Below are 24802 nucleotides of genomic sequence, written 5' to 3'. Positions count from 1 at the left end.
TTAGTGTTCCCAAGAACAAATGCTGCCACGCTATAGTTCAGGGGTCAGCAACCCCTGGCACGCGTGCTGAACGTGGCATGTGAGGCCATTTTGCTTGGCACGCTGTGGCCAGCCCCGGCTCCGGGGAGCTGCTGCCTGCAACAGAGTTCCCAGCAGGGTTTGCAGCATCCGAGCTGCCTGCTGGGAGCAGCCCGGGCTCCCAGCTGGCAGCAGCTCCCCAGAGCCGGGGCCAGCTGCAACGGGAAGGCTCCAAACAGCTGTGCCGGGCTCCAGCATTGGCTCCACACCAGCGCATGTAGACGCGCCTCAGAGCAGGCAGTGGGGGAGGGGCCTGAGGCAGCGCAGCCCTGGTCTCTCCCCTGCTCCCAGCACAGAGGTGGTGAGCTTGGTGCAGCTGTTTGTAACCAGCCTGGACTCTGGGCAGCTGCAGCAGGCAGCGGACAGTCTGCAAACAGCTGCACCAGGGTCCACAGCTCCGGCATCAGCTCTGTGCTGGTGACGACTGCGTGTGCTGCCCTACAGTCCTCCCTGAGGTGCACATGCAGTCACTGTCAGCACAGAGCTGATGCTGGGGCAAGGGGCACAAGCAGGGCATCCTGCCATGTACCCCTTGCCCTCATTTTGTTTTTCTGCTATGCCAGCACTCTGGCACCTTCCAAGGTAGGCATTGTGGTGTTTTTTGGTGCTCCGGCCAAAAAATGTTGCCTACTCCTGCTATAGGTAGACTAAGTTGTTTCCACGTATGCTTCATTTGAGAGGAGTGAGGGTTTTCTTTTCCTGAATCTCCCAATCCTTTTGGCTTTAGTCTGAGACCTGCAGGGCACATATACACGTGCCGTAAGGGGACAACAATAAAACATGGAGCTTACTGCTCTGCGCTTTATTGGTCCCAGGAAGCTCCTGGGCATATGTCTGCATATGCACCTAGAGCGCAGCACCCTGAGCTCGGTTGCAGCAACCACCACTGGCAAGGAGTCTGGGAGTCAGCCTGCTAGCCTGGGCCTGCTCCAACCGTGCCCATTGTGCTGCAGAGGGGCTAGCTGGGGCATGAAAGTACTTCAGTGCAGGGCTAGCTGGCCTTTTGCCCCAGCCAGCTGGTCAGTGTCTACACATACACTGCTACGCACAAAAAAGCTCTACACCAAGGGTAACACTTGTACAAGTACTACCCTGCTGTAGAGTTCATGCACCCTAATAGGGAAGCATATGTAGACACGCCTGCAGTGTTGGTAATAGCCAGCACTTACTCTTCCTTACATGAAATTGGGTTTCTTTTTCTCTCTTCTTTTAACTCCCCCTAAACTTTCATGCTTGTTCCAGTGGAATATTCACAGGAAGCTGCAACCTGTGCAGATGTTGGCACTGCCTTGCTTATCAGTCACTGATGCAGGTAGCTGTCATTCAGATGAAGGGACTTGAACTTCCAGGACTTAACTCTCTTCTTCAGCCTGTGTTTCCTCAGTTTTCTTTCTGCTTCAAAAACAGCAGCTGGTTTATCTTGCTGAAGGGGCGTATATTTGTTCAAGGTGTTAACTGGTTGGTAGGTGAAGAATTTGCAATCAAGGAACTACAGAGAAGACTACGAAATGAGAGAATGGAAAACTACCTTCCCTACCTGTCTGATATTCCAGCCTCCACTAGCTTTCAGTTCTGGATCTGATCAGTGCCATGTGCGCACACCCTTATCTGCCACCCTCGGATCTGAGAACAGGACACAAGAGAAGACAAGTTAAAACTCTGGGGCAAGATGATGGCAGTGCAGCAGGAGCAGTAAAAATAAACTGATGCCCACAAGGCCGCGGATAAGAATACCTGCTACATACCCCGCACATAGGGGAGATGCTACAGGACAGCAAGAATGAAGTATGATTTTTTTTAAAGGAACATGGATGTTTCATAGTAACTAGAGTCAGGATGGACCTGAACAGATCATCTAGCCTGACCCCCTGCCACAGGCAGGAATGAATGCTGGGTTCACAAGACCCCAGACAGGAGATCGTCCAACTTCCTCTTGAATTTGCCCAAGGTAGGGGCGAGGACCACTTGTGTGGCTTTTAAAGTCTGTCTTCTTATCCTGAATAGAGCACCAAGAGGTATTTTTTCAGTGAACGCTTTTCAACTTGTTTGGGGAAAAGATTGCCACACAACTCTGCCCACTTTCTTCTCCAGACTCGGAATATGGAAATATGCAAAGTGAATTTTGAATACAGGATGCTGCCAAATCCTTTGTTTTCCAACCTTATCATAAGCAAAAAATTCCATAAGAATGGGACTACCTGTCTGGAGTGGTAAACCATCAAAAAAAATCACTTCAGCTTAGTCTTCCTGGATTTTTTCCACACTTCTTCAAGGGCTGTCCTCCTAGCTAAAGATGCCTGTCTGTACCCCTCTGTTTCAGAGTTGGTAGACTCTTAACCGACAGCTGTAAAGACCTGTATTCTGTATACAAACTTAAGGGAATCTCCTAACATGGGACTCGGAATATTGTACTTTTGAGCTCTTCCAGCCAGAACTGACTTGCTTCATGGTTTTGGCACCTAAGCAGTCCGATTCCCAACCTTGACCAAGGTCCATCTTCAGGCACACCATGCACCTCAAGTTGTCACAACAGTTTGCTTAACCTACACACTGAGAACTTGTAGGGCTGGAATTGTTTTATGTTCTAGCAATATATCCATGGACACATCTCTTGAATCATGGCAAACAGCCTGAGTTAGGCTAGTCAATTTAACTTTCAACTTTAAAAAACTCTTGAGAAAAAGCAGCTTGGAGGTGGGCTGAGGAGGAGGATGGGGAGCCAGGAGCCTCTTTTAACTAGAGTAGCCACCACCTGCATGAATGACAAGCTGCAAAAGCGCACATCTGCACTGGTGCTTCCACATCAGAAACCTAGGTAAGACATTTCACGCTGCGTTGTTAAGCGTAGTTCAGTGTTTTTCTTGTCTTCCTCCTTTACTGGTTCCTTCTACATCAATGTTTCTAGTTGAAGAGAAGGTAAAGGTAGAAATCTCAACACACCAAATTCTCCAACAGATCAGGAAGTTAAAACTCCAGGCCAAGAAGATGGTAGTGCAGCAGGAGCAGCAGAACAAACTGATGCCCAAAAGGCAGCAGAGAAGAGGGATGTACGGATGCCGCAGGTACCTCAGCCCAAGCTGAATGGTCAACAGCAACCTGGTATCTCTTCTCAGTACCGAGCAATGATGCCACCTTATGTAAGTAGCAGTAATATGAAATCTCAAATCAGGGAACTGCTATTAGCCAGCTAACTTGAAACATCATAGCCTTTCTCTAGGTCTTCTATGGTATGTTTCTAAACATCGCATAAGTTAAACAAGTGAGTTTGGTTCCTCTTTTGTATGCTGGAGTTTAGACTTGTGTGCATTTTAATTCCTTTTAAAGTATTCATTCTGGAGGACAAGCCTACATATAGTTGCAGGAACACTCTATTGCCACATTAAAGCATTCCAATCTGCTGGTAGGAGGGCTACTTGGCTTTTCACTTGTTCACATACCACCCAAACCTTGCATTAGTTCATATTTCCTTTCCTTTCAAAATAATGGGGTGTATAATCTCAATCTGATATTCATTTAATGCTCACTGGTAAATTGAACCTTTTCATGGCTCCACCAGCCTTGATTTTAATGGAAAGCAATTTTTTTTGCTTTGTTCTTTTTCACTGTATTTTGTTGGGGGCTTGGGGTTTTCTTGTGGGGGGGTCAGTTGGTTGTTTGCGGGGAGGTTGGAAATATCTCTTATTGAACCCACTGTGTATTTGGGAGAAATGTTAGATGAGCTCTGGGGGACCCAGTAGCTTTCTATAGGTCTAGGAAAGAGGTAAGATTTTTACCTTGTCATTCAGGGTCATTACAAGCCCCATATACACATTTAAAAAACCATAAGAACTCATGCCACTATTCAAGATAAATTCTCTCCTTGAGTTACAATACATTCTTATTTATTTTCATAATGGTTTTTGTAGTGGCTGCATTTGTAAGTGCATTATTCCTGGGTCTAACACTTTTGGTAATCTGGGGCTTCCTTTTCTAGATGTTTAATCAGCATCCCAGAATGGCATATCCTCCAATGCAGGGTCCCAGCAGGTTTCCTGCTTCATCTGAGCCTAGCAGGTAAAAATTCATAAATACTAGAATTGGGTGAGTTCTGACCATTTCTTTGTGGGTAGGATCAGGACTGCATGCAAAATTTTGTATTAGACTTTTATTAATTGAGCTCGTGTGACTTTACACACATTGCTCCTGTTTCTGTGTGTGTGACATGATAACTTTTGAAAGGTGCATCTGACCAATTCCAAACTTTAAGGGAAAATTTTGTGCATCAATGGGGAAAACCCTTTTGATTAGAAGGAGGGAAATTAAAACACTGAAAAGGGAAAAAATAGAGGGCATAGAGTTCTGTCTAGCTGAGCCATTACTTCCAATATCTCTGGCTGTCTCTAAACCATAGAACTAGTTGGTGGTACCCGTTAATGCCTTTAGCATACCACCACGTTTTCAGCTCTGCCCATTCTCCTATACAGCTTAACATATTGATACCAAATACAATTGATCTGTCCTACAAAAAGAATAAGACTTGGGAAGGTGAGGAATAGGGGTGTTCACATAGCCACCCGTGATATGGCTGGAGGATACAGAACTTTGCTTTGGGAAATAGCTAGAATGAGTCATAGAAGTTCTGACAGAGGAGACATAGGAACGGTGGGAATAGGAGAGACTGGGAGGTTACATGAAGACAGGTTGATAGTATTTGCCTTTATGTGCAAGGAGATCAACCAACAGCAGCTGTAGAAGGTTGCAGCTCCCTACTTAGAACCCACTAAAATAGAGTTTGCCAACAAGGTTCCCTCTGAGGTGTGCGTGTGCACAGCCTCGCACAATTTAATACCATGCCCCACACTAACTTATTAATGCCGTGCGCCCGCCTGGAGAGGAGCTGGGGTGCAGCGTGACATGGCACGGCGAGGCAGGGGCTGAGGGCTGGCGTAGTCTCCTCACTCCCGGAGACGGGGGCTGGGGCTAGGGGCTGTCGCCGGGAAACTGCTTCACTCCTTAGCCCTGAGACCATGTGCCTTCTCACTCCAGGAGGTGAGGTGGAGGCTGGCGCGGGCTCTGCTGGTGTGGAGGAGCTGCTCTGCTCTCCAGCCCCGAGGCCATGTGTCTCCTCACTCCCGGGGCTGGGGCTGGCACGGACTCTGCTGGCTCTGGGGAACTGCTCCATTCCCCAGCCCAGATTCCGTGTGCCTCCTTGCTCCCGGAGCAGGGACATATGTGGAGCTTGGCTTCCCCAGATCTCAGGTACATGGGGCAGAGCAGGTTGGTGCAGAACCTGGCTCTGCATCAGAGGAAGAGGAGCAGGCACAAGGAATCGTTCCTAACCATGATGTAGTTTGGGGGTGCTAGTTACAGCTGTCTTGGTCTAAGGACATAGGCAGACAAGCTGCTTTGGGTAAATTATGTCACATTTACCCAAAGCACTTTGTCTAACCATGACATAAGATTTCTGCATCATGAAAGGGGGGGGGGGGGAGTCCCCATTACCGGCTCTGGGGAACTGCTCTGCTCCCCAGCCCCCAGTCTTGTGCTTGGAGGATTATAGCAAAGTCCATTGCATGAGGATCCATTACATGAGAATTCTAGTCTATTAGGCTTAGCATAGTCTGGATCCAGGCTTAGCAAAAGGGGGAGGTGGGACCAAAGTGGTGTGCTCACGGATCAGTACACCTTAGAGGGAACAAGTTGCCAACTGCAGTCAGCTGTATCTACACAAATAAGACATTTGTAGTTTTCTGCCTTTTTAGTATGGTAAAACCACCTGATTCAAAGTTTTCTCCTTCTCTTAGACATGCACAATAACAAAACAGTTTTACTAAACGTTTATAAAATATCTAGTGCAATATGATATATTTAGCTAAGCCAGTGCTGCTAACAGTTTCGGCCTTGTGAGACAGATGAATTGGTGTGGGGTTGGTCCACAACCAGGATTGGGCCTTCTGCCACCTGGCCAGGTTCAGGCCATGGCCCTGGGGGAGCTTCCTAAAATACATGAGAAACCCTGCAGGCTGGATGGCACAGCACCAGTGGCTGCATCTGACCTGCAGGCCAAGGACTGAGCACCCCTGAGCTAGGTAGTAAACTTACGTCAATTAAGATAGGAAGGTAATCACATTTGCTTAAAAATGGCAGGGGCTGGACCAAGCCAATGATCTCACGAGGTCCCTTCCAGCCTTAAAGTCTGTGAAATCTATGCAAATTAACTTATGATTCTAATTGTAACTAAAAATCAACCTTTAAAGATATTAAAGATCATTGATTTGCTTTCTTTAGCATAGCAGCTGTTGTATACATACTGATCTTGGGCTTTTTGGATTATTTATTTCATTCTAGAGGTCCAAGGGGAAGAGGACCCCCATCTCGGTGCGCAGAACCAGTAGAGCGTCCGTCCATCCTTAGTGCTAGCGAGCTCAAGGAGCTTGATAAATTTGATAATCTAGATGCTGAGGCTGACGAAGGCTGGGCTGGTGAGAATATTGTGAATCTCTGAAGTCTCTTGTTTGCATACTGAACACTGCTGATAGATTAATCTGAGCTTTTATTTCCATAATAGGTGCTCAGAGTGAGGTAGATTATACAGAGCAGTTGAACTTCAGTGATGATGAGGAGCAAGGAAGCAGTCAGAAAGAGAAGGAAAGTGGGTAAGTTGAAGTCATAAGTCATATTAGTTATAGCATGTGTCATAATTAAGGTTAGATCTTAAAATCCCTTTAAGGGGAGGTCAGTGAATTGCTGTTCTTGATGACTTAATCATTCAAAAAATGAATTTCTGTATATTATGTTAGTGCCTGCAGATTCCAGTTGGTATTGAAGCCCTTATTTGCCAGATGCTAGTTTGCTAGTAGAAATAGTTGTTGCCCCAAATAACTTGCTGTCTAAGTAGACAAGACAAACTGAAGTTGGGCAGAAAAGGGTACTATTGAATACATGCTTAACATAGGCCTTCAGTTTCATTTGTTTCTTTGATAGTGATGAACAAATGCCTTCCAAAGATTCTCAAAGTATTGACAGCCACAAAGAAGCAGAAGAACAGTCCAGTAGTAAATCCTCAACCCAGGCTACTTCACCAGGAGTAAAAGGACCATGTGGCAAGAGCACTCAGCCTGACCAGGTTTGTATTTATCACTTCTTTACCCCAAGGAAATCCTCTAACCCAGGGGTGGGCAATTATTTCAGGCAGAGGGCTGCTTATTGAGTTTTGGCAAGCCATTGAGGGCTGCATAACAAGCAGCCAGGGGCAGATATATTAATTTTCTAAATTTTTAGGGACCCTGCAGGCCAAATAGAATGACCTGGCAGGCTGTATTTGACCCGTGGGCCGCATATTGCCTGCCCCTGCTCTAACCCATAAGAATACTTAGTGTTCTTCCCCATTCTTCTGAGGGACCAATGATTTCCCTGAAATCACCGCACAGTTGTCTTTTTATTTTGCTTACTTCAATCTTGTAACTCTTCGGTGGTAACCATTTAAGATATGTCTCTGACCACTTTGTTCTCCAGAACTGTAACTCATAACTAAAACTGTAAATGGAGTTGCATACAGAGCAGCTTTTCTCACTTAATTGTTCCAATGTTTCTGATTTTCCTTGAGGTAATCTCTTCAGATTTCTTTGAAAGATACAAAGCTTAAGTTTAGGTTTTCCCAGTGCACCATATGTCCCTAAACTTTTAAGCAACAGGTCTTAGATACATTGTAGAAACTTCACACATTAGATGGCTTTTTCAGGTCTTGGTTTATCCTACAGCACTGTGGTGCTCAACTCGCCTAGCTACACCAGGCTAGATGAGTAGCAGTGATTAACGTTGCCATGACTCTGTCACTAAATTTCCAGCCTTTCAGGGAGCACCATGATCATGGATGACTTGGCTGCACAGACCAGATCTTGGTCACCCCTGCTATAGCAGAAAAGATTTGCAAGTATATTGTTCTTGTAATTTGTATTTCCAGGGAAGCAAATTCTGGCATTTATTTGAACATTTTACTGAGGACATTAGCTTATCCTTTTTGCTTCCACCAGCTGCAAGATGGGAAAGACTAGATTGGCAGCAAGGAATCCTTTAATTTCAATCAAAATATTATTTGATGTTGATGTAGAGGAAGGGGGTGCCTAGTCTTTTTGCTGAATTGAAGTGTTAGGACTTTTTGAAGGATGATGCCTTCAGTTAAATCCAAGTTATGCCCCTTGAATATGTGAAAATCTGAGGGTATAGTTTAACTATTTAAAACTTAAGTGAAATGGATGTTCTGACCTCTTTTTTTTTTTCCTGTATATACAACTTCCACAAAGAGTGCAAGGTGGTTTAATTTGAAAATGTTGAATTCAACAAGGAAGCATTCTTAATTTAGGCTATCTGCAAGTCTGACCAAACATACATTCCAGCAAGCAAATTATTCCCAGTCCTGTGTTTTGTCCTATAGGAGCGGGGTCCAGCACCACTACAGCCTTCTGTACATGAGAGAGGCAGTTCTACGCTTCCCCCCAAATCTATTTTACAACAGGTATGAGATGAATGGGAAACTGACTTGTTGGGCATTCATGCCACGTTGCTATGTAATAATGTGAAATCCAGTCCTTTCAGCACCACATCTTGCCTCACAGACCTACATTTTTGCCTGCAAAATGAGTAGGTACAGTGTCAGTAAATTTAAATGCTTCTGTCAAATATTTAACTTTGAATTTTTTCTACAATTTGGAATCTCAGAATTGAATAGTTCATGATTCTTAAGAAATCTTGGCACTGCTAGAAGTCTTATCTTCCTGTCTTTCCAGCCCCTTTCTACGCTCAGCTGCTGGGAGAGGTGATAAAGCTCTGCATCCTTTTGTGGGAGGGAGGGGGATTCAGGAATTCATCAACTGTTTCCTAATTCAGAGCATCAGTCACAGTTGTCATGTGCTAAGTGCTGTATTCATACTGGTGAAGATCAGTAAATCTGAATTACAACAGGAATGTCAGACCAGCCATGTGCCCCTTCTGCTTCCCTGTAAAACCTACTCATTAGTCTGTGGCCGAGATCTTTTTTTCTAAGGCTTCCTGTCAAACATAGATCAACTGACTATATAGCAATATGCTAAAATCCAAGTGCAAAAGACTTGTTGTTCTGTACTCTAGTACAAGGTGCTCAATCCCTAGCCCATGGACCCATGCCATGTAGCTTACAGGGGTCCTCGTGGGTCTGAAAATGTAGGGTCTTGTGAGCAGTGGCAGCTATTGCTGCTCCTCTGCTGCCAAATTTCTAGATTAGTGAGGAGACCCGCAGGCTGCTTAGCATCATGCTCAATCTTTTCATGGAGGTGGCCCAGGGCCCAATCCAGAGACACAGGCTCACTGGAGGTGGCATGGGGCCAAGGGAGGCAATGTAGGGCCCTCATCCAGGCTCATGGAGACCCACATCATTCATCCAGCCTGGGGGCACCAGAAGCTTGACCATCAGTGCTCTAGTAGATTTACTTTACTTTACCTTAATGTTGTAGCACCCACCTCCGGATCGCCAGGCAGGACCTGGAAGACAGGGACCCTTTCCCCCTAAGCCAGTACCAGATGAAGACGAAATTTGGAAGCAGAGGCGAAGGCAGCAGACAGAAGTATCAGCAGCTGTGGAACGAGCCCGAAAGCGGCGAGAAGAGGAAGAGCGAAGAATGGAAGAACAAAGAAAAGCAGCTTGTGCAGAGAAGCTGAAACGGTTAAATGAGAAGTTCGGCTGCGTGACAAAACCCTCCCGGGAAGACCCTCTGAAGGCGAGAGAGAAGGAAAGGGAGCGAGAAAGGGAAAAGGAGAGAGAGCGAGAGAGGGAACGGGAGAGGGAGAGAGAAAGAGAAAAGGAAAAGGAGAGGGAGAGAGAAAGGGAAAAAGAAAAGGAGAGGGAGAGAGAAAGGGAAAAAGAAAAAGAAGAGAGGGAGAGGGAAGAAAAAGAAAAACAAGAGAAAGAGCAAGACGGGGAGAAAGAGAAGGAAAAGGAGAGGGAAGAAGAGGAGGAGGCAAAGGTGGAGGAGGAGAAGGCAGATGAGAAGCTGGAGCCTGAAAAGCCTGAGCCTCAAGAACCAGTGATAACACCTGTAATAGAAAAACAAGAAAATGAAAACAGAAATAATAATGAAGAGAAGGGTATGTATGAATTATTGCATGTTGTCTTTTTTTTTTTTTTTTAAATGAGCCACAAACAGCATAAGAGATTAATCTTTACACCCACTGTACATGGCTCTGCAACATGTTGCCTGGTACACTGGCATGGCAGATCGGCAGTTGGGCCCTGACATGCTTTGAACCAGTTCATCAGCAACATGAAAGAAATAATTCATGAAACACTGTATATCCTGCATTTTTAGCAAGTGTTGCAATTTTTCTTGCCTTTTGCAAAATCTTAGTGTTTCTCTAGTTAAATGGGGGCTGGAGAAATCCACTTCAGTCAGAGGAATGCCATTATACAAGGGAACAAATTTGATGCTGTTCTTTCAACCCTGCACTGCAGAAAAGTGAATGCAAATAGCTGTAGTAAACAAATATTTAAACTTTACCCTTTCCCAAAAGTAGAGCTTCATTGTCAAATCAGGATTATTTAAATACCAGCACTTAAGTGTATAGGCAAATTCTTTTTTAAATAAAGTGTACAACTGCTGCAAATCAATGTTAGGATTACCCAAAATAAGTCAAACATTTTACGATTCATACAGAAGTGTTAGCATATTAACAGCATTATCCTATAGTTTATAATTGCTTTTAGCAGAACCTCTAGTAAAACAGTTTCCATGTGTGTGAGTTGAATTAGTAGCCACTAACCTTTGTCTCAAAGGACTGATTTTAATTTAACATCCCCTTTCCATTCCACTCCATGCCACTCCATTTTAGGGTTTTAGAACACTAAAATCCTAAAATGATAACATATGCAGGCTGCTTTCATTTGAGAGAGGCCAAATTAAAAAGAAAGGTCTGATCTGGTAATGCATATCAGTGTCTGTGTCAAAACTTGCATGTACAACAGTTGTAAAAGATGCAAACTTATCTTTATTTTTTGCAGAGAGTCCACCAGTCTTCACCAGACAAGACAGTGGTCGGAATGAGAAAGAAAGTTTACAGGTGGCTCACGACAGTGATCTGGATACAGGAGCCCAGCCTCGTCCTGCTGTTTCCTCAGGCTATTCTAAACAGTTTCAGAAATCATTGCCACCAAGATTTCAAAGGCAGCAGGTAAATAACCAGTACATAAGCATCAAAATAATGAATGGTGTATAACTAAGAACTAAGTAATAGAGTTACAGGTCTGACCTTGGAGTTTCTAACCTTCAAACTGGGCTTCAGACTCATGGGGTGATAAGTTTCTTTAAAAGCCTCAGATACTGTTTTTCATCTTCCTGTATTATGATCTACAGTATTGGCAAGAGTACCTCTGGTGCACTTTATCTTTCTTTTTATATAAAGGCAAGATATCTAAAAGAGCAGAAAATAATGAAAGAATTATGAAAATGTGATTCCTTCCCCACTCTCTTGCTGTGAATAGCCAATTCATATATACCTAAAGACCGTGATGAAAAGGGGATTGATGTTAATCGGGATTTCTTAAAGGATTCTTGCAACTTGTAGAGGCCGATACCTAACATTCAAAAAATAACTTGCCTGAAAAGCAACCTGCAACATCTTTATTTATTTTTTTATTTTTACTATGTTAACTGAGCATATAGTAGTTTGTCCTGCTTTTCACTGAAAACCGTGCAACCTTTGTTAGTTAACATTTGATAATTTGTTCAGTTTTGGTTTTCCCCCCTTCCTTCCCTTCCTGGCTATCCTCTTAAATCTTTTGTTTATGTATCCAGAGGTTTTGAATAACAGTACAGAGATGCATAATTTTAAATTATTTTTTTGTAATGTTGGATCTGTCATGTAGGAGCAGATGAAACAGCAACAGTGGCAACAACAGCAGCAACAGCAGCAAGGTGTACTGCCACAATCGGCTCCATCGCAGCCTTCCAGTGGCCCTGTCCCTCCTCCCCAACACAGACCACTTTACCAGGCCATGCAGCCCCATCCTCAGCATTTAGCTTCTATGGGCTTTGATCCACGGTGGCTCATGATGCAGTCTTACATGGACCCGCGAATGATGTCGGGAAGGCCTGCAATGGATGTGCCTCCTATGCATCCAGGTAAAATCTAGCCAGTATTTTCACTTTAGTATTTGCAAAGGATTTGGCCCAGGAGAAAAATCTTTCTCTTGTCCATTGTTCACACAGTAGCTGGAAATGCAAAGAATTATACAAGTACTAAGGCTGTAGCAAATTAATTTAATGGAATGATGGGATCTGATTCTCAATCCCAACAGTCGTGCCTCCATGGCAAGATATTCGATTTCAAGATCAGGGTTTAGATCCCGATTGTGCCATTTCTACTTGCCAGTGCAGGGGGGAGCCTGGGATCATGGTCTCGGGGTCAGGACCAATAATCAGTTGATGGTCAGTCTCAGCCCCCAGATTTCATGGGAGCCAGATTGAGATTCCAGTGTGATCCCAAGGCTGGAATTCTCAGTGAAGTCTGGGAAGATGCAAGAAACAATTCAAGACTCACTGCAGTCCCAGCCCCAGGACCTCACTAAGATCTATTTCACAGTTCCATTTGCCAGAATATCAGAAAAACAGCTGCACACAGTTGTTTGGGGGTTTTTTTTAAACATCCCAGCCTTTTGGGACCCCAGGTTTAGGGGAGAGGTTCCCTGATCTTGTGGGGTCCTTATGTCCTTGGTATGTGGGGGGTTTTTAAAGGTCCTGGTGCTCAGGGACTCTGCCATTAGGAGACTTCTCTCCAATCCCTGGGTCTCCATGGCTGGGATATGTCAAGTACCTTGCTCTGGAGCTCCCTGGGAGCTGCAGGGCAAGGTAGTCAGCCTACTGGGTCATAGGGATCCATGCCGTCCCTGTGACCCAGCACCCCAGCCTCAGCTGATGAGCTCTCCTCAATTCTGCACCCTGAAAATAGTGAGGTGCAACCTCATGCGAGGTTTCACCACTGGCTGTGAGCCTGCCAGTGTTGGAGAGTTGTCAGCCATCTCCACCAGGCTGCATGATGGGGCTACCCTGCCAACATGTTCAGTTTAAGGCCTGATGGAAACCAGCACAAAAATGTGTAATACTATTTGTAGTGGGCTTCCCATTTTGTGCAAATCATTAATTGCCTGAATTTGTGGCACGGTTACTATTTATGATGATTAACAGGTTAATTGTGCCTTAAAGACCAACATCTGCCAGGGGCCTAAACTGTTTTTATGCAAGTATCAATGAGAAAATCCATTGCTATTCTTAAGCTTTAGCACATGTGTGTATATATTGCAAAATTAAATCATACTTTAATGCTGTGTTGCAGATGGTATTGGTTATAGTTAGGGTTGTAATTAAAATTTCCTGATAAGCCTTATTTTGATGAACTTGAATGTGAAGCTTGTTAAACTGAGCGATATAGATTCAAAACTTATGACTAGCTTATAAATCTTCAGAGTTTTTCCACATATCAGTAATCGGATGTTAGCACCTTTGTTAAAGTATGCATTTCATGTCTTCTCAATAAGGACATTTTTAAACCCCATGATTTGCCACTTGGATTACTGTTGTGGGAGCCATTATTTAAAGATAATGAAAGTCTGGTCAAAAGTAAAGATGTTGCAGTTAGCTAAGGGAAGAATGAAATCTATAGCTGTGGGAACTGGGAGTCACTTCAGGGAAGGAAATGAGGAAAGAGGGGAAGGAAGGACAAGCAAGACTATGGCAGTTTGAGCTCTTCGGTTACAAAAATGTTCTTTTCACCTAAATTTCTTTATAACCATGGATTGAAAAATCCCCCTGCCCAAGAACATTAGGCAAATGCTGTTTAGTTGTACAGAACCAGAGTTGTCCCCTCCCCCTTCCACCCAAAAATAAAACAAAAAAATCCTCTAGTTTAAAGGTGCCTGCAGACATGCAAGACATCTGCTTCAATGCACTGTAATTACAGTGCATCAGAGCAGACTTGATGAATCAAATCTGTTGCAGCATTTTAATTAGCCTGCTCCAGCAGCCTGGGCGTCTCGCGTATTCAGTGTCTCTGCACTTCAAAATGGTAGTAGTAGGGGTGCTTTAACTAAAGCATGTCAAATGAGTTTCAGTTAAAGCACCCCACCTGCCATTTTGAAATGTGGGACACCTGTATATGCCAGATGCTGTAGACACTTTTTAATTAGAGCTAATCCATAGAGCATCAGAGCAGCTCCAGAACCCCTGGAGCGCATGTCAGGATTCCCTAAGGGTGGCCAAACTTGTGAAACAAGCGAGAGCCACAGGACACATACCTGATGAGATGTGCACATCACAGAGCTTGATCTGCACGCAGGATCCCAACTTAATCATTTGTTGTTAAATGACATGTTTCAGGAGCTATGTTTAAACTGCCTGGGCACTGCACACAGCTCTTGAAGCATGGTTGGTTACCCCTGTTCTAGCACTTATTGTAGATCTTGAACTGAATGTAAACTAATAATGCATTAATATGTTTAAGTCATCAAGATGAGATGCAGTGGTAGGCAAGAGGGTGGTATGGATGTTATTTAGGATCCTTTTGAGATCAGGCAGCATTAGAAAGTCTTCTAAGCAGGAGGAACAAAGGCAACAAAATATGAGTTGGAGTACTGGATACATGAACCTGATGATTAAGTTAGTCAGTGAGTAATTTTTTCAAGATGTTTCTTTAAAAAAAAAAAAATGGTATTTTAAGATGTTAATTTCAGTTATGTAACTTGAATCTTTGGTCACAGGAATTATGCCTCCCAAGCCATTAATGAGAAGAGACCAGATGGAAGGGTCAGGAACTAGTTCAGATTCATTTGAACATATAGTTCGATCAGCAAGAGAGCATGCTGTATCACTGTCAGAGCCCCGCATGATGTGGGGTTCAGACCCATATCCCCATGCAGAACCTCAACAACCTAGTACTCCTCCCAAAGTGCTAGAAGAGCCTGAGGATTTGAGGTAAGTATGAAGGTTATCAACTTGTGTATGCCACTTAACTCAACTACACACCTGTATTTTAGATTTGCAATCTGTAAGTGCAACCAAAGTGAAATAATGACCCTTTTATACTGGAAATTTTAAGCTTCATGAGTAGTTACGGTTGGTTTAGGGTCATGGATTTTTAATTGCCTGGGTTTATACTACTTGCAAATATAAGTAGACAGTTACTTTTTTGGCCTCATGCAGAAATTGCTTTTCTGAGCTATCACAGTGCGTAATACACTAAGCAATTCCTTTTAATTAAACTGAACTTGTGTTATATTAGCTAATCAGCTGACTCATTCAGAGTTTTGATTTGACCATTAAGAATAATAAACTCCTAATACTAACTGAGATGCTTAATTGTAGTAACCAGAAATAGAGGATTTTGTTTTATAGCAGGTTAAAAGGTATCTATTGAAATATATTCAAATAATAAATTCTCTCACTATGATAGTTCCCTGGTTATTCTTTTGTCAAATGTGACTAGAACAGTCAAAAGTTCTGTATTGGGTTACAGGAAATATGATTTTTTTTTTTTTAGAGAATTAATCTATGAACATGACTTCCTTTCCCTACCTCTTCCCAAACACAGATCTAATTTTGTTTTTTCTAAGGCCTGAAGCATGCTTGGAACAAGAACGAATTGCTGTTACTACTGCTTACCCTGTTGAACACAACCAGTTGGACTCTCATCCAAAGGCAGACTTTTTTAGAGAACCAGGTGAGGTGGATGTACAAAAATTCCCAAGCAGGTCTTTGGAAGACATACAGCCTCTCCAAACTGACGCACCTAGCTCAGCACTTAGCTTTGAAGTAGTTGATGAAAATATTGCACACAGCTCTCAGGAAGAGCTGGTGCCTATAGGAGAGAGTCATTCAGCTCTGAAGAAAAGCATTTACCATGGTTCAAGTCATTCTTTAAAACCAGAAGAACAGAGGAATGAGACATCATCAGGTATTCCGAAAGTGAACAGCAGACCTGTTGAGACAAAAGAGCCAGTGGAAAGACCAGAAATTAAGCCAAAAAAAGAAGGTTTTATGAGTAACAGAATATCAGAAGGTCCAAAAACTGAAAAACCTTTTAAGCCTAAATCAGAAACCAGATGGGGTCCTAGGCCCAGCTATGGCAGAAGGGAGGAAGGTAGTGATAGACCAATAAGAAGATCTGGCCCTATTAAAAAGCCTGTGCTTCGAGATATGAAAGAAGAGCGTGAACAGAGGGAAGAGCGTGAGCAGAGGAAGGAAAAGGAAGGAGAAAAGGTGGCTAACGAGAAATTTGGCAAGTCTGATAAGACGGAAAAGAAGGAACAACCACAGTTGCCACCTCCCCAGGCAGAGCCAGAAAAATCCACCTCAGGGAGTGCTCCTGTGGCTAAAAAGGTACCACAGGATACAGTTCAGGTGTCAGAAACTGAAGATGGCAATCTGGCAGAGTCCACAGTTAAGCCTGCAGTACAGCCTCTGCCTGTAGTCCAGCAATCTCTGCCTGTAGTTCAGTCACCTCCTGTTCAGCAGCCTCCACCTGTAGTGCAGCAACCAGCTGTTCAGCAGCCTATAACTCAGCAACCTCCACCTGCAGTGCAGCAGCCTTCTGTTCAGCAACCTGTTTCCACAGTTAAGGAAGACAAGCAGTCTGAGAAACCTGTTAGTAAAGAGGTTGTAGAGAAACCTCGCTTAGAAACCAGACCAGTAAAGCGAGAACCTGGTTTGCCACCTAGAACATACTGGAAAGAAGCTAGAGATAGAGACTGGTTCCCAGAACAGGGATACAGAGGGAGAGGCCGGGGAGAGTATTATTCTAGAGGTCGCAGCTACAGAGGTTCTTACGGAGGACGTGGCCGGGGCAGCCGAGGCCATAATAGAGACTATCCACATTATAGAGACACTAAACCTAGAGTAGACCATGTGCCTCCAGGACCTGTTAGGCAGAGAGAAGAGAGCGAAACTCGTAGTGAGAGCTCTGATTTTGAAATAATCCCCAAACGGCGAAGACAACGAGGCTCAGAAACAGACTCTGACAGCGAAGTTCATGAAAGTGCTAGTGATACTCTGCTTTCAGATAAAGACAGCCTAAGCAAAGGCAAACAACCAAAGAGAGAAGAGAGAGTTGAAGGCAAGAAGCCTCCAAAGCCTCTGTCTTTCAAACCTGAAAACCATGTTAGAATAGACAACAGATCTCTAGAGAAAACTTACATACGGGAGGATGAGAACAAACCAAAACCAGGATTCCTTCCTAAAGGGGAGCCATCAAGGCGTGGCAGAGGAGGAATGTTCAGACGTGGTGGTAGGGATCCAACTGGCCGCCCACCCCGTCCATCCACACTAAGGAGACCAGGCTATCGAGACAATCAATGGAATCCAAGGCAAACAGAAATTCCTAAACCTGAAGATGGAGAGCCACCAAGAAGAAATGAACACTATGGTCCCATACCAGTGGATAAAAGAACCCCCAAGTTTGAGAGAAAGTTTGATCCAACTAGAGAGCAAAGGCCTGCACGACGGCAAAGGCCTGCACGACCTCCAAGACAAGATAAACCACCCCGCTTCAGACGGCTAAAAGAAAGGGAGGCTGCATCAAAAATAAATGAAGTAGCAACTAATTTGTCAACAAGTGCTACAGTTACTAATGCAGTTAATGAAGTATCCAGCACTGCACTGGATATTTCAGGGAGTAAAACACCAGACTTGTCCAATCAAAATTCTTCAGACCAAGCAAATGAAGAATGGGAAACTGCCTCTGAAAGTAGTGATTTCAATGAGAGACGAGAGAGGGATGAAAAAAAAATGGCAGATGTGACTACACAGGTAGCTGTCAAATCAGGAGAGGGCACTGTACTTCCCAAAAGGGAAATAGCCAAGAGGAGTTTCTCTAGTCAGCGGCCTGGGATAGATCGCCAGAACCGACGTGGCAACAATGGGCCAGCAAAGTCTGGAAGAAACTTCTCAGGGCCCAGGAGCGAAAGGCGGAGTGGTCCCCCTTCAAGAAGTGGAAAAAGAGGGTAAGTATCTGCGTTTCCAGTAGCACCCACAATACATAATCACTGTACAAACACAAAAGACTATAAAACTCACACATTTCTTATGGTGTATTACATAGCCATTCATAGTCCAATAAGATTCATAATCATGGGCAGCAGAGAAGTGACAGGATTTGCGTTGGTGGATGTCACAGTAGTAGGGTTTTATTTTAGTTTCATGCCTTCATACTTGAAGTCCAAGAAAATAGAAAGAGCAGAGCTTTCCAGTCAGTGTCCACTGTACTACACTAAAATAGTCTGGCAGAAAATCACAGTGGCTATTCTTAAATGTGTAATTTATATTTCTCTTCATGACACTTGAATGTAAATTCGTATAAATAGTAACATTAAGCAGGATTGAAAATTGCAACTCTCTTGCTGTCTCATTTAAATCCTTTATCTGTATCTAACCCATTGGGTGTCCCTGTCGATATCTGGTAGAAAAATTAATATAGCAAAGCACGTCAGGCTGCGGTTAAGGAGGTTACGCTCGGTTATACTTGCCATGTTGCTTAGCATTAGAAATTATCTTTTATGTTCAACTTCTGTTTGCTAAATCAGATTCATCTGACACTAATGCTAGTTTCTTGTGTTTCTAGCAATTGTGCGACAGCCTGACCGCCAGAACAATTAGATGAAAAATTCCTGCATTGAATTTCTACTCCATTTTAAAAGCTATGGCTTCCTTTGCCCTGCCTTGAAAGATTGTGATGACTAATCTAAACTCTGAATTAAAGATTAAGATGTATTGCTGGTCATTGAGTTAGAAAATGAGTGCTCCTCTGAAATATTTGTATAGGTGCAGTGTTCAACAATAAAAAGGCAGAATTGTGCAGATTCCCATTAGCCTGAATGGCTTTGCTTGTAACTGATATATAAATAAGGCCATGGTCCAGTTAAACTGGACCAGTCAAACACATTTGAACCTAAAGTGCATGTTGTATGCTGTGTTGTGTGGTACAGCAGCTATTCAGTGGAGTTCTGAGCTTCATATTTTGGAGTATGAGTTGTTCTTTCACCACACCAACTGATTTGAATGGAAGTTGAAATGAAAATTTTGCAATTTAGAAATGAACTGTTTTCCAAAAGCAGCATTGTAAGTAAAAGCCAATCTCATTGAGGAATTTTAACGTGGTAGCTATACAACTGAGGCCCTCTCCTACCCCTGTTGTAGATGCACAGTAAACACTTTTAACTTTATAATAGTTGCATGCCGCTATCTGTTTTCATCTCTGTTTCTGGATATGTTCTGGGTACGGTGGCTAGTTCTTTCTCTGTACAATTTTTCTGACATAGGCCATTTGAAGAACAGACAGCAAGCATGACTACTGTTGAGCCCACCAGCAGCAATTCTTTACATCAGGAAGAAGGCAGTGGTGGTGCAGTGGTGCAGAAGAACTCCAAAGATGTCTGTGGCAAAAAGAGAGATGACTCCAAGCCAGGTCCAAAGAAACCCAAGGAGAAAGTGGATGCTCTATCTCAATTTGACCTCAACAACTATGCAAGTATGTCCTAATACAGTTTATGATAACCAGAAATTCTGGCAGTACATTAGTATGCATGCATCCAGAACTAGATGCACTTAAACTGCTGAAAAAAAGTTTGTGCATTTTTATAAAGCTGCTTTTATCCCAATGTTTACAGGCAGCAAATTGCTTCTTTTGTAGTATTTAGGCATATGGCCTTTTTTTAAAACTTGTAACAATTGACACATGGGTACGCAAGCAAAATAAAATACTTGCTTTAAAAGAAGAGCCTTATTGCACAGCCTTATACTTGATGTCTTCTCCTAGCAGTCATTCAGATCAACTTAAGACATATATTTTCTCTCTGCACATGAAGAGCACAGGAAGTCTTTAGGAAGTCAGTAACTGATTTGGTATGAGAGATATGATCTTCCTAAAGGAGCTAAGTCATACTAACTTTTGTTATGTTATTGTAACACACAATATGGTATCCTTTTTTTAAGGAGCAGCTTTGCATAAGATTTTAGAATTCAGTACTATTTTGTGGTCCCCCAAAGAGAGGCTGAGCTGCAAGAAGAGAACTTTACCACAACCAAACTAACTGTCCATCAGTGCATTCTGACATTTTATATTCATTCCATTCTCTGCATTAGATGCTTTCTACAATCCAAAACTGCAAATGGAAGGAAGGAACCATCCAACCTCTATCTTTTTTTCTTCCTCCCCACCCACCCCATCTGTAGGTGTTGTGATCATTGATGACCACCCTGAGGTAACAGTAGTTGAAGACTCCCAGTGTAACTTGAATGATGATGGTTTTACTGAAGTGGTCTCAAAGAAACAGCAAAAACGTCTGCAAGATGAAGAGCGCAGAAAGAAGGAGGAACAGACGGTGCAGGTTTGAGATTTTGTACTTTTTACCTGGTGTTCCGGTACCTGCACACTACTTATTCAGTGAAAATGTTGCAAAGGGCTTTGCAGCAATTTAAAAGTTTTAGCTTCCTAATAAAGTTGTTTTTCACCTTTCCAATTACTGTATTTTGGTTAGTCATTGTAATTTGAAATATATCTGGCCCAAGTTGCATTGTGCTAAATTGTCATGCTTTCTCTTTATATCATATAGTACAATTGACTGACAAAATGCAGGTTCTTCATGTCTTGGCCTTCTCTAAAGATCAATATTATTCTTAGGTCTGGACCAAAAAGAGTTCAAGTGAAAAAGGAAGAGGTCAAAATTCCAAGCTTCCACCCAGATTTGCCAAAAAGCAGCAGCAACAGCAGGCAGCAGCGGCAGCTGCAGCAGCTGCAGCTCAACAAGCACAAGCTCAGACACAAGTGCAGACACAGCTTCAATGTGTGTCTCAGACTACAAGCCAGCCACAGACTCCAGTTCAACCTCAAACTCAAACAGCAGGTGGAACTAACAATACAGAATATGCAGTAACAGGCAAAGCTGTGCAAAATGCACAGTCTCACAATGCTCTTGGAACAGAATTATGGGAAAACAAGGTAGCGCCAACGACTGTTATTACTGACATCTCCAAGAAGTGTAAGTGGTGCCTTTCACATTTTATTATGGTCTGAGAAGAGAACAACACAAACATTGTGCTTGGAGTGTGTTAACTAGGCAGATGTTTAGAGATCTCAGATACCTTGCCTGAAGCTGTAATCCTTGTTACAAAATAGTCTTGTAGGGAGTAGAAAAGGATAGATTCTTAGCATTCCTGAAAATAAAACTCTACTACAAAATATTGTGTAGCATCTCTTAATACTGTTGCCATATTCGGTTTCCCCAGAGAGCCAACAACTAATAATGTCTTGTTGGATTTCTGCATGTTTCCAAATGTAGGACAGTTTAGCTCAGTTGAAGGTGACTTAAAAAGAGGTGTATTGCTAAGAGCTGAGAACAGTTGTGGGGGGGCGGGACGTGTCTGAACTCAGACCTAAGTTTGGTAGCCATAATGTCATTGTCTATTCAGTTATATATTTACAGATCTCAGTCCTTGTGGATAAGATGTAGTATTGACTCTGCTGCATTCTCTGAATTTTTAGTGGGACCTATTAGTCCACCACAGCCACCTTCAGTGAGTGCTTGGAATAAACCTTTGACATCGTTTGGATCGACTACATCTCCAGAGGTAAGAATAAAACTAAAAAGAACTGAACATTATACAATTGTATCTTTCTAATGGAACAGAAGTTTTATCTAGTTTCTTTATACTATGTGCAATCTTTATCTTATGATAGATTGAGAGCCAGTGATAGTAAGGAAACCTGTAACATGAGGATTTGATGTTAAGTGTAGATGGGGCAAAAATTCTTACTGGCACAGTATTGACAATTAAAAATTAAACCAATACATTTTTAATTACAACCTAATTTTTTTCTTTGGAGCATTACGTTACCGCATGCTTTAAGACTCAACTTGGGGAAAATTGACGCAGTTAACTTCACCAGAATTTCAAAGCCTCAGTTTCTACTGTCAACAATGCAATTAGTAAGAGTTGTGATTTCAGAGGGGAAAAGACAATGCAAGCTTAATTTTAGTTAAAGCACTTAAAAAAAATTAGCTACTGTGTTCAGCTCAGTCAGCAAGATAACATACACGTTTTCTTCAAGTTATCAGACTTTATTATATATGTAACCAATAAGTTATACTTTCATGTCCCCAAAAGTGGGCAGTAAATGGGATTCCTTAAAACTGACGGTCTACTTTTTCCTGTGCATCTTAAATGGTCTAGGCTTTCTTTTAAAGATCCTGGATTCTTTCTTTATCACAATAGCTAACAATATAAAACTGTTCAAGCTTGATTTTAAGTCTGTAAACAAACTGACCTAATTAAACCAGTAAATTTGAGAACTCTCTTCATAAAAAATTTCTGATCACTTCCATCAAAATATTTAACAATGTTTAAAGGGATGTAGGCAATTTCAAGATGACCATCTCCCCTACTGATTTGTTTCAACCTCACGTTCCTATTTCTGATTTTCTCTGAGCTGCTAACAATTAGAGAGCAGGGGTAGGGCATTGGAAAATGGTTCTGCAATAGAGCTTTTTTTTTAATATAACTTTTTCAGATTATTTCCCCCAGAAGTATTTAGTGATTTCATGTCTGTCTTGTTCTATTCATAAGCAAAAAATATTCATACTCCACGGCTTGAACTAACAGTTTCACCCAGATTTGTTCTACTTTGGAACAACTAGGCCTATTTCATAGATTTCTAGTGGTACCGAATATACATATGATTTTGCAACAAGTCTCAGATAAAATGCATAAATAAATATGTCTGTTCATTCTTCATTTTTCAAATAGTGAAATCTGGTTTCTCAGTGGAACTTTCTCTTGAATGATGCTTTGATCTAAGAGTTTGTCCTAATGCTAGCAACAGAATAGAGAATGAGAAAATACAGAATCTTGCACAAAAGGTGCATGATTGTATTTTGTATTAACACAAAATAGTTGAGCAGACATTTCTTGGAGTAAATGCATAGTTTTGACTGTTATTTTGTATTAATTACTTGCATTTTTATTTCTCATTTGTTATTGACAATATAAATCTTTTAAAATTGCTGTTGAGGTGCATCAAATCCAGCAAGCTTCTTGTGTGCTTGTATGGTAAAGTTTAAAGCTGTCTTAAAGTTAAATTACAAACCTTCTTAATGCAGCAGTTTGTTAGAATGTACTTGAAGCTTAAATACATGCTCTTACCACTTTATCTAGGGAGCAAAACCTGGACAGGAAAGTGGAGTCGAGCTTGGAATAGAAACTATTCAGTTTGGAGCACCAGCATCCAGTGGCAGTGACAATGAAGTTGGCCCTGTACTTTCAGAGAAGCCCACTGACAAACTACCTGAACCAAAAGAGCAAAGACAGAAACAGCCTCGGGCAGGCCCCATCAAAGTACAAAAGGTAAGAGAATGTTTATTTAATTATAAAAGCTTATTTATATAAAGCTTGTAAAGGTGGTCCCAAGCATAGTAGAAAAGTCGAAAGAAGAAAAACACCAAAACAGTGTTGTCTTGAATGAAGCTAAATAAACTGTTAGAGGTTCAGGTCTGATAAGCTGGAGCACTAGGAACTTACAAAGAAACTGTAGGTGGAGCATTTTCTGTTTTCTGGGAAATGTACAGAAAAATTGTGGTAATTCTAGTGGTACATTCAAGTGTATGGAATTTTACTTTTCCCTAAATAATTTATTTGTGGGTACCTGCTTCTAAAGCTCAGAAGGTGGAAAGGGAAGAAAGCTCTTCAACAAGACAAGCAGTTAAATTGAGTAGCGTAGTGATGGCAGGCCATGAGAGGAGCCCTCTACCCACTGCCACAGCAAGCAGTTAAAACAGGCCTTCCCACAACCATTCAGGCACCCTAGCTTTACAAGAGTATTTTGATTCCATAACATCTCTGATGCCTTCAAGGTCATGGGAGGAAGCTTCATTGGTCACTGCATAGACAGGCCTACCCCTTCTGTTCTTCCTTCTTAGAGTACCACAAATTTCCACTTCCCTGTTAAGTAGATCTGTTGTTCTGCCGTCAGAGAGAATGCTATACTTCTCAAATTTTTCACATCATTCATTCAAAAAAATTCAAGTAGGCAGTATCCCAGTTGGAACAGCTATACCTGACAATCCTAAGGTCAGGTTTTTCCAAACAACGGTGTTGAGGGAATCTGAGAGAGGTGTTGGGGGGGATCTGAGTGAATGACCAGTTTTACTCTTTAAAAACTGAGAGTTTGACATTCGTACTGGTATTAAGGTTTCTTGTTACATGCCAGTGTGGCCGTCTGCTGGGACAGGGGTCGGCAACCCAGTACACATGTGCCAGAGCATAGCACGCAGGGCCATTTGCTCGGCATGCCACAGCTGGCCCAGGCTCCGAGCAGCTGCCACCAGCCACGGAGCCCAGGATGCTTGCAACAGGCAGCCGGGAGGCTGCAAGCCCTGCTGCAAGCAGCCCATGGTCTGTGGCAGACAGCAGCTGCCCAGAGCCCCAGCCAGCTGTGGCAGGCAGCGCAGAGGCCGCAAACAGCTTCATCGGGGTCCAGAGCCCCAGCCGGGCTCCGTGGCAGTGGCTGCTACATGCGCACTCCGGGGCACACAGCCAGGAAGGATCTTGGGGCAGTGCAACCCTGGCCCCTTGCCCACCATGGACCCTAAAGCATACATGCAGCCACCACTGCCACAGAGCCAGTGCCAGGCCTCTGGAGCCCAGTGCAGCTGTTTGTTGCTTCCCGGCTGCCTTCCACA

The 24802-nt window shown here is 42.9% G+C and overlaps 1 protein-coding gene across 13 annotated transcripts in view; it reads left to right on the top strand.

Moving 5' to 3' along the window:
* The window catches only part of PRRC2C (proline rich coiled-coil 2C), a 102799-nt gene that overhangs the window by 37507 nt on the left and 40490 nt on the right, over positions 1 to 24802 (top strand). For all 13 annotated transcript variants that reach the window (XM_014605166.3, XM_014605171.3, XM_014605170.3 and 10 more), the window contains 16 exons: positions 3034 to 3215; positions 4052 to 4131; positions 6406 to 6539; positions 6626 to 6713; positions 7042 to 7183; positions 8492 to 8572; positions 9546 to 10176; positions 11087 to 11256; positions 11951 to 12206; positions 14837 to 15050; positions 15689 to 18073; positions 19388 to 19596; positions 20301 to 20455; positions 20749 to 21106; positions 21610 to 21695; positions 23280 to 23468. In XM_014605166.3, coding sequence (XP_014460652.1) covers positions 3034 to 3215; positions 4052 to 4131; positions 6406 to 6539; positions 6626 to 6713; positions 7042 to 7183; positions 8492 to 8572; positions 9546 to 10176; positions 11087 to 11256; positions 11951 to 12206; positions 14837 to 15050; positions 15689 to 18073; positions 19388 to 19596; positions 20301 to 20455; positions 20749 to 21106; positions 21610 to 21695; positions 23280 to 23468 — 5360 coding nt within the window. The remainder of the gene's footprint in view (positions 1 to 3033; positions 3216 to 4051; positions 4132 to 6405; positions 6540 to 6625; positions 6714 to 7041; positions 7184 to 8491; positions 8573 to 9545; positions 10177 to 11086; positions 11257 to 11950; positions 12207 to 14836; positions 15051 to 15688; positions 18074 to 19387; positions 19597 to 20300; positions 20456 to 20748; positions 21107 to 21609; positions 21696 to 23279; positions 23469 to 24802) is intronic.

The sequence above is a fragment of the Alligator mississippiensis genome, chromosome 5 (assembly GCF_030867095.1).
Source record: "Alligator mississippiensis isolate rAllMis1 chromosome 5, rAllMis1, whole genome shotgun sequence".
In the NCBI taxonomy this organism is placed as follows: Eukaryota; Metazoa; Chordata; order Crocodylia; family Alligatoridae; genus Alligator; species Alligator mississippiensis.
Note: the sequence above shows the minus strand (reverse complement) of the source record. Positions and strands in the feature narration are given on the sequence as shown.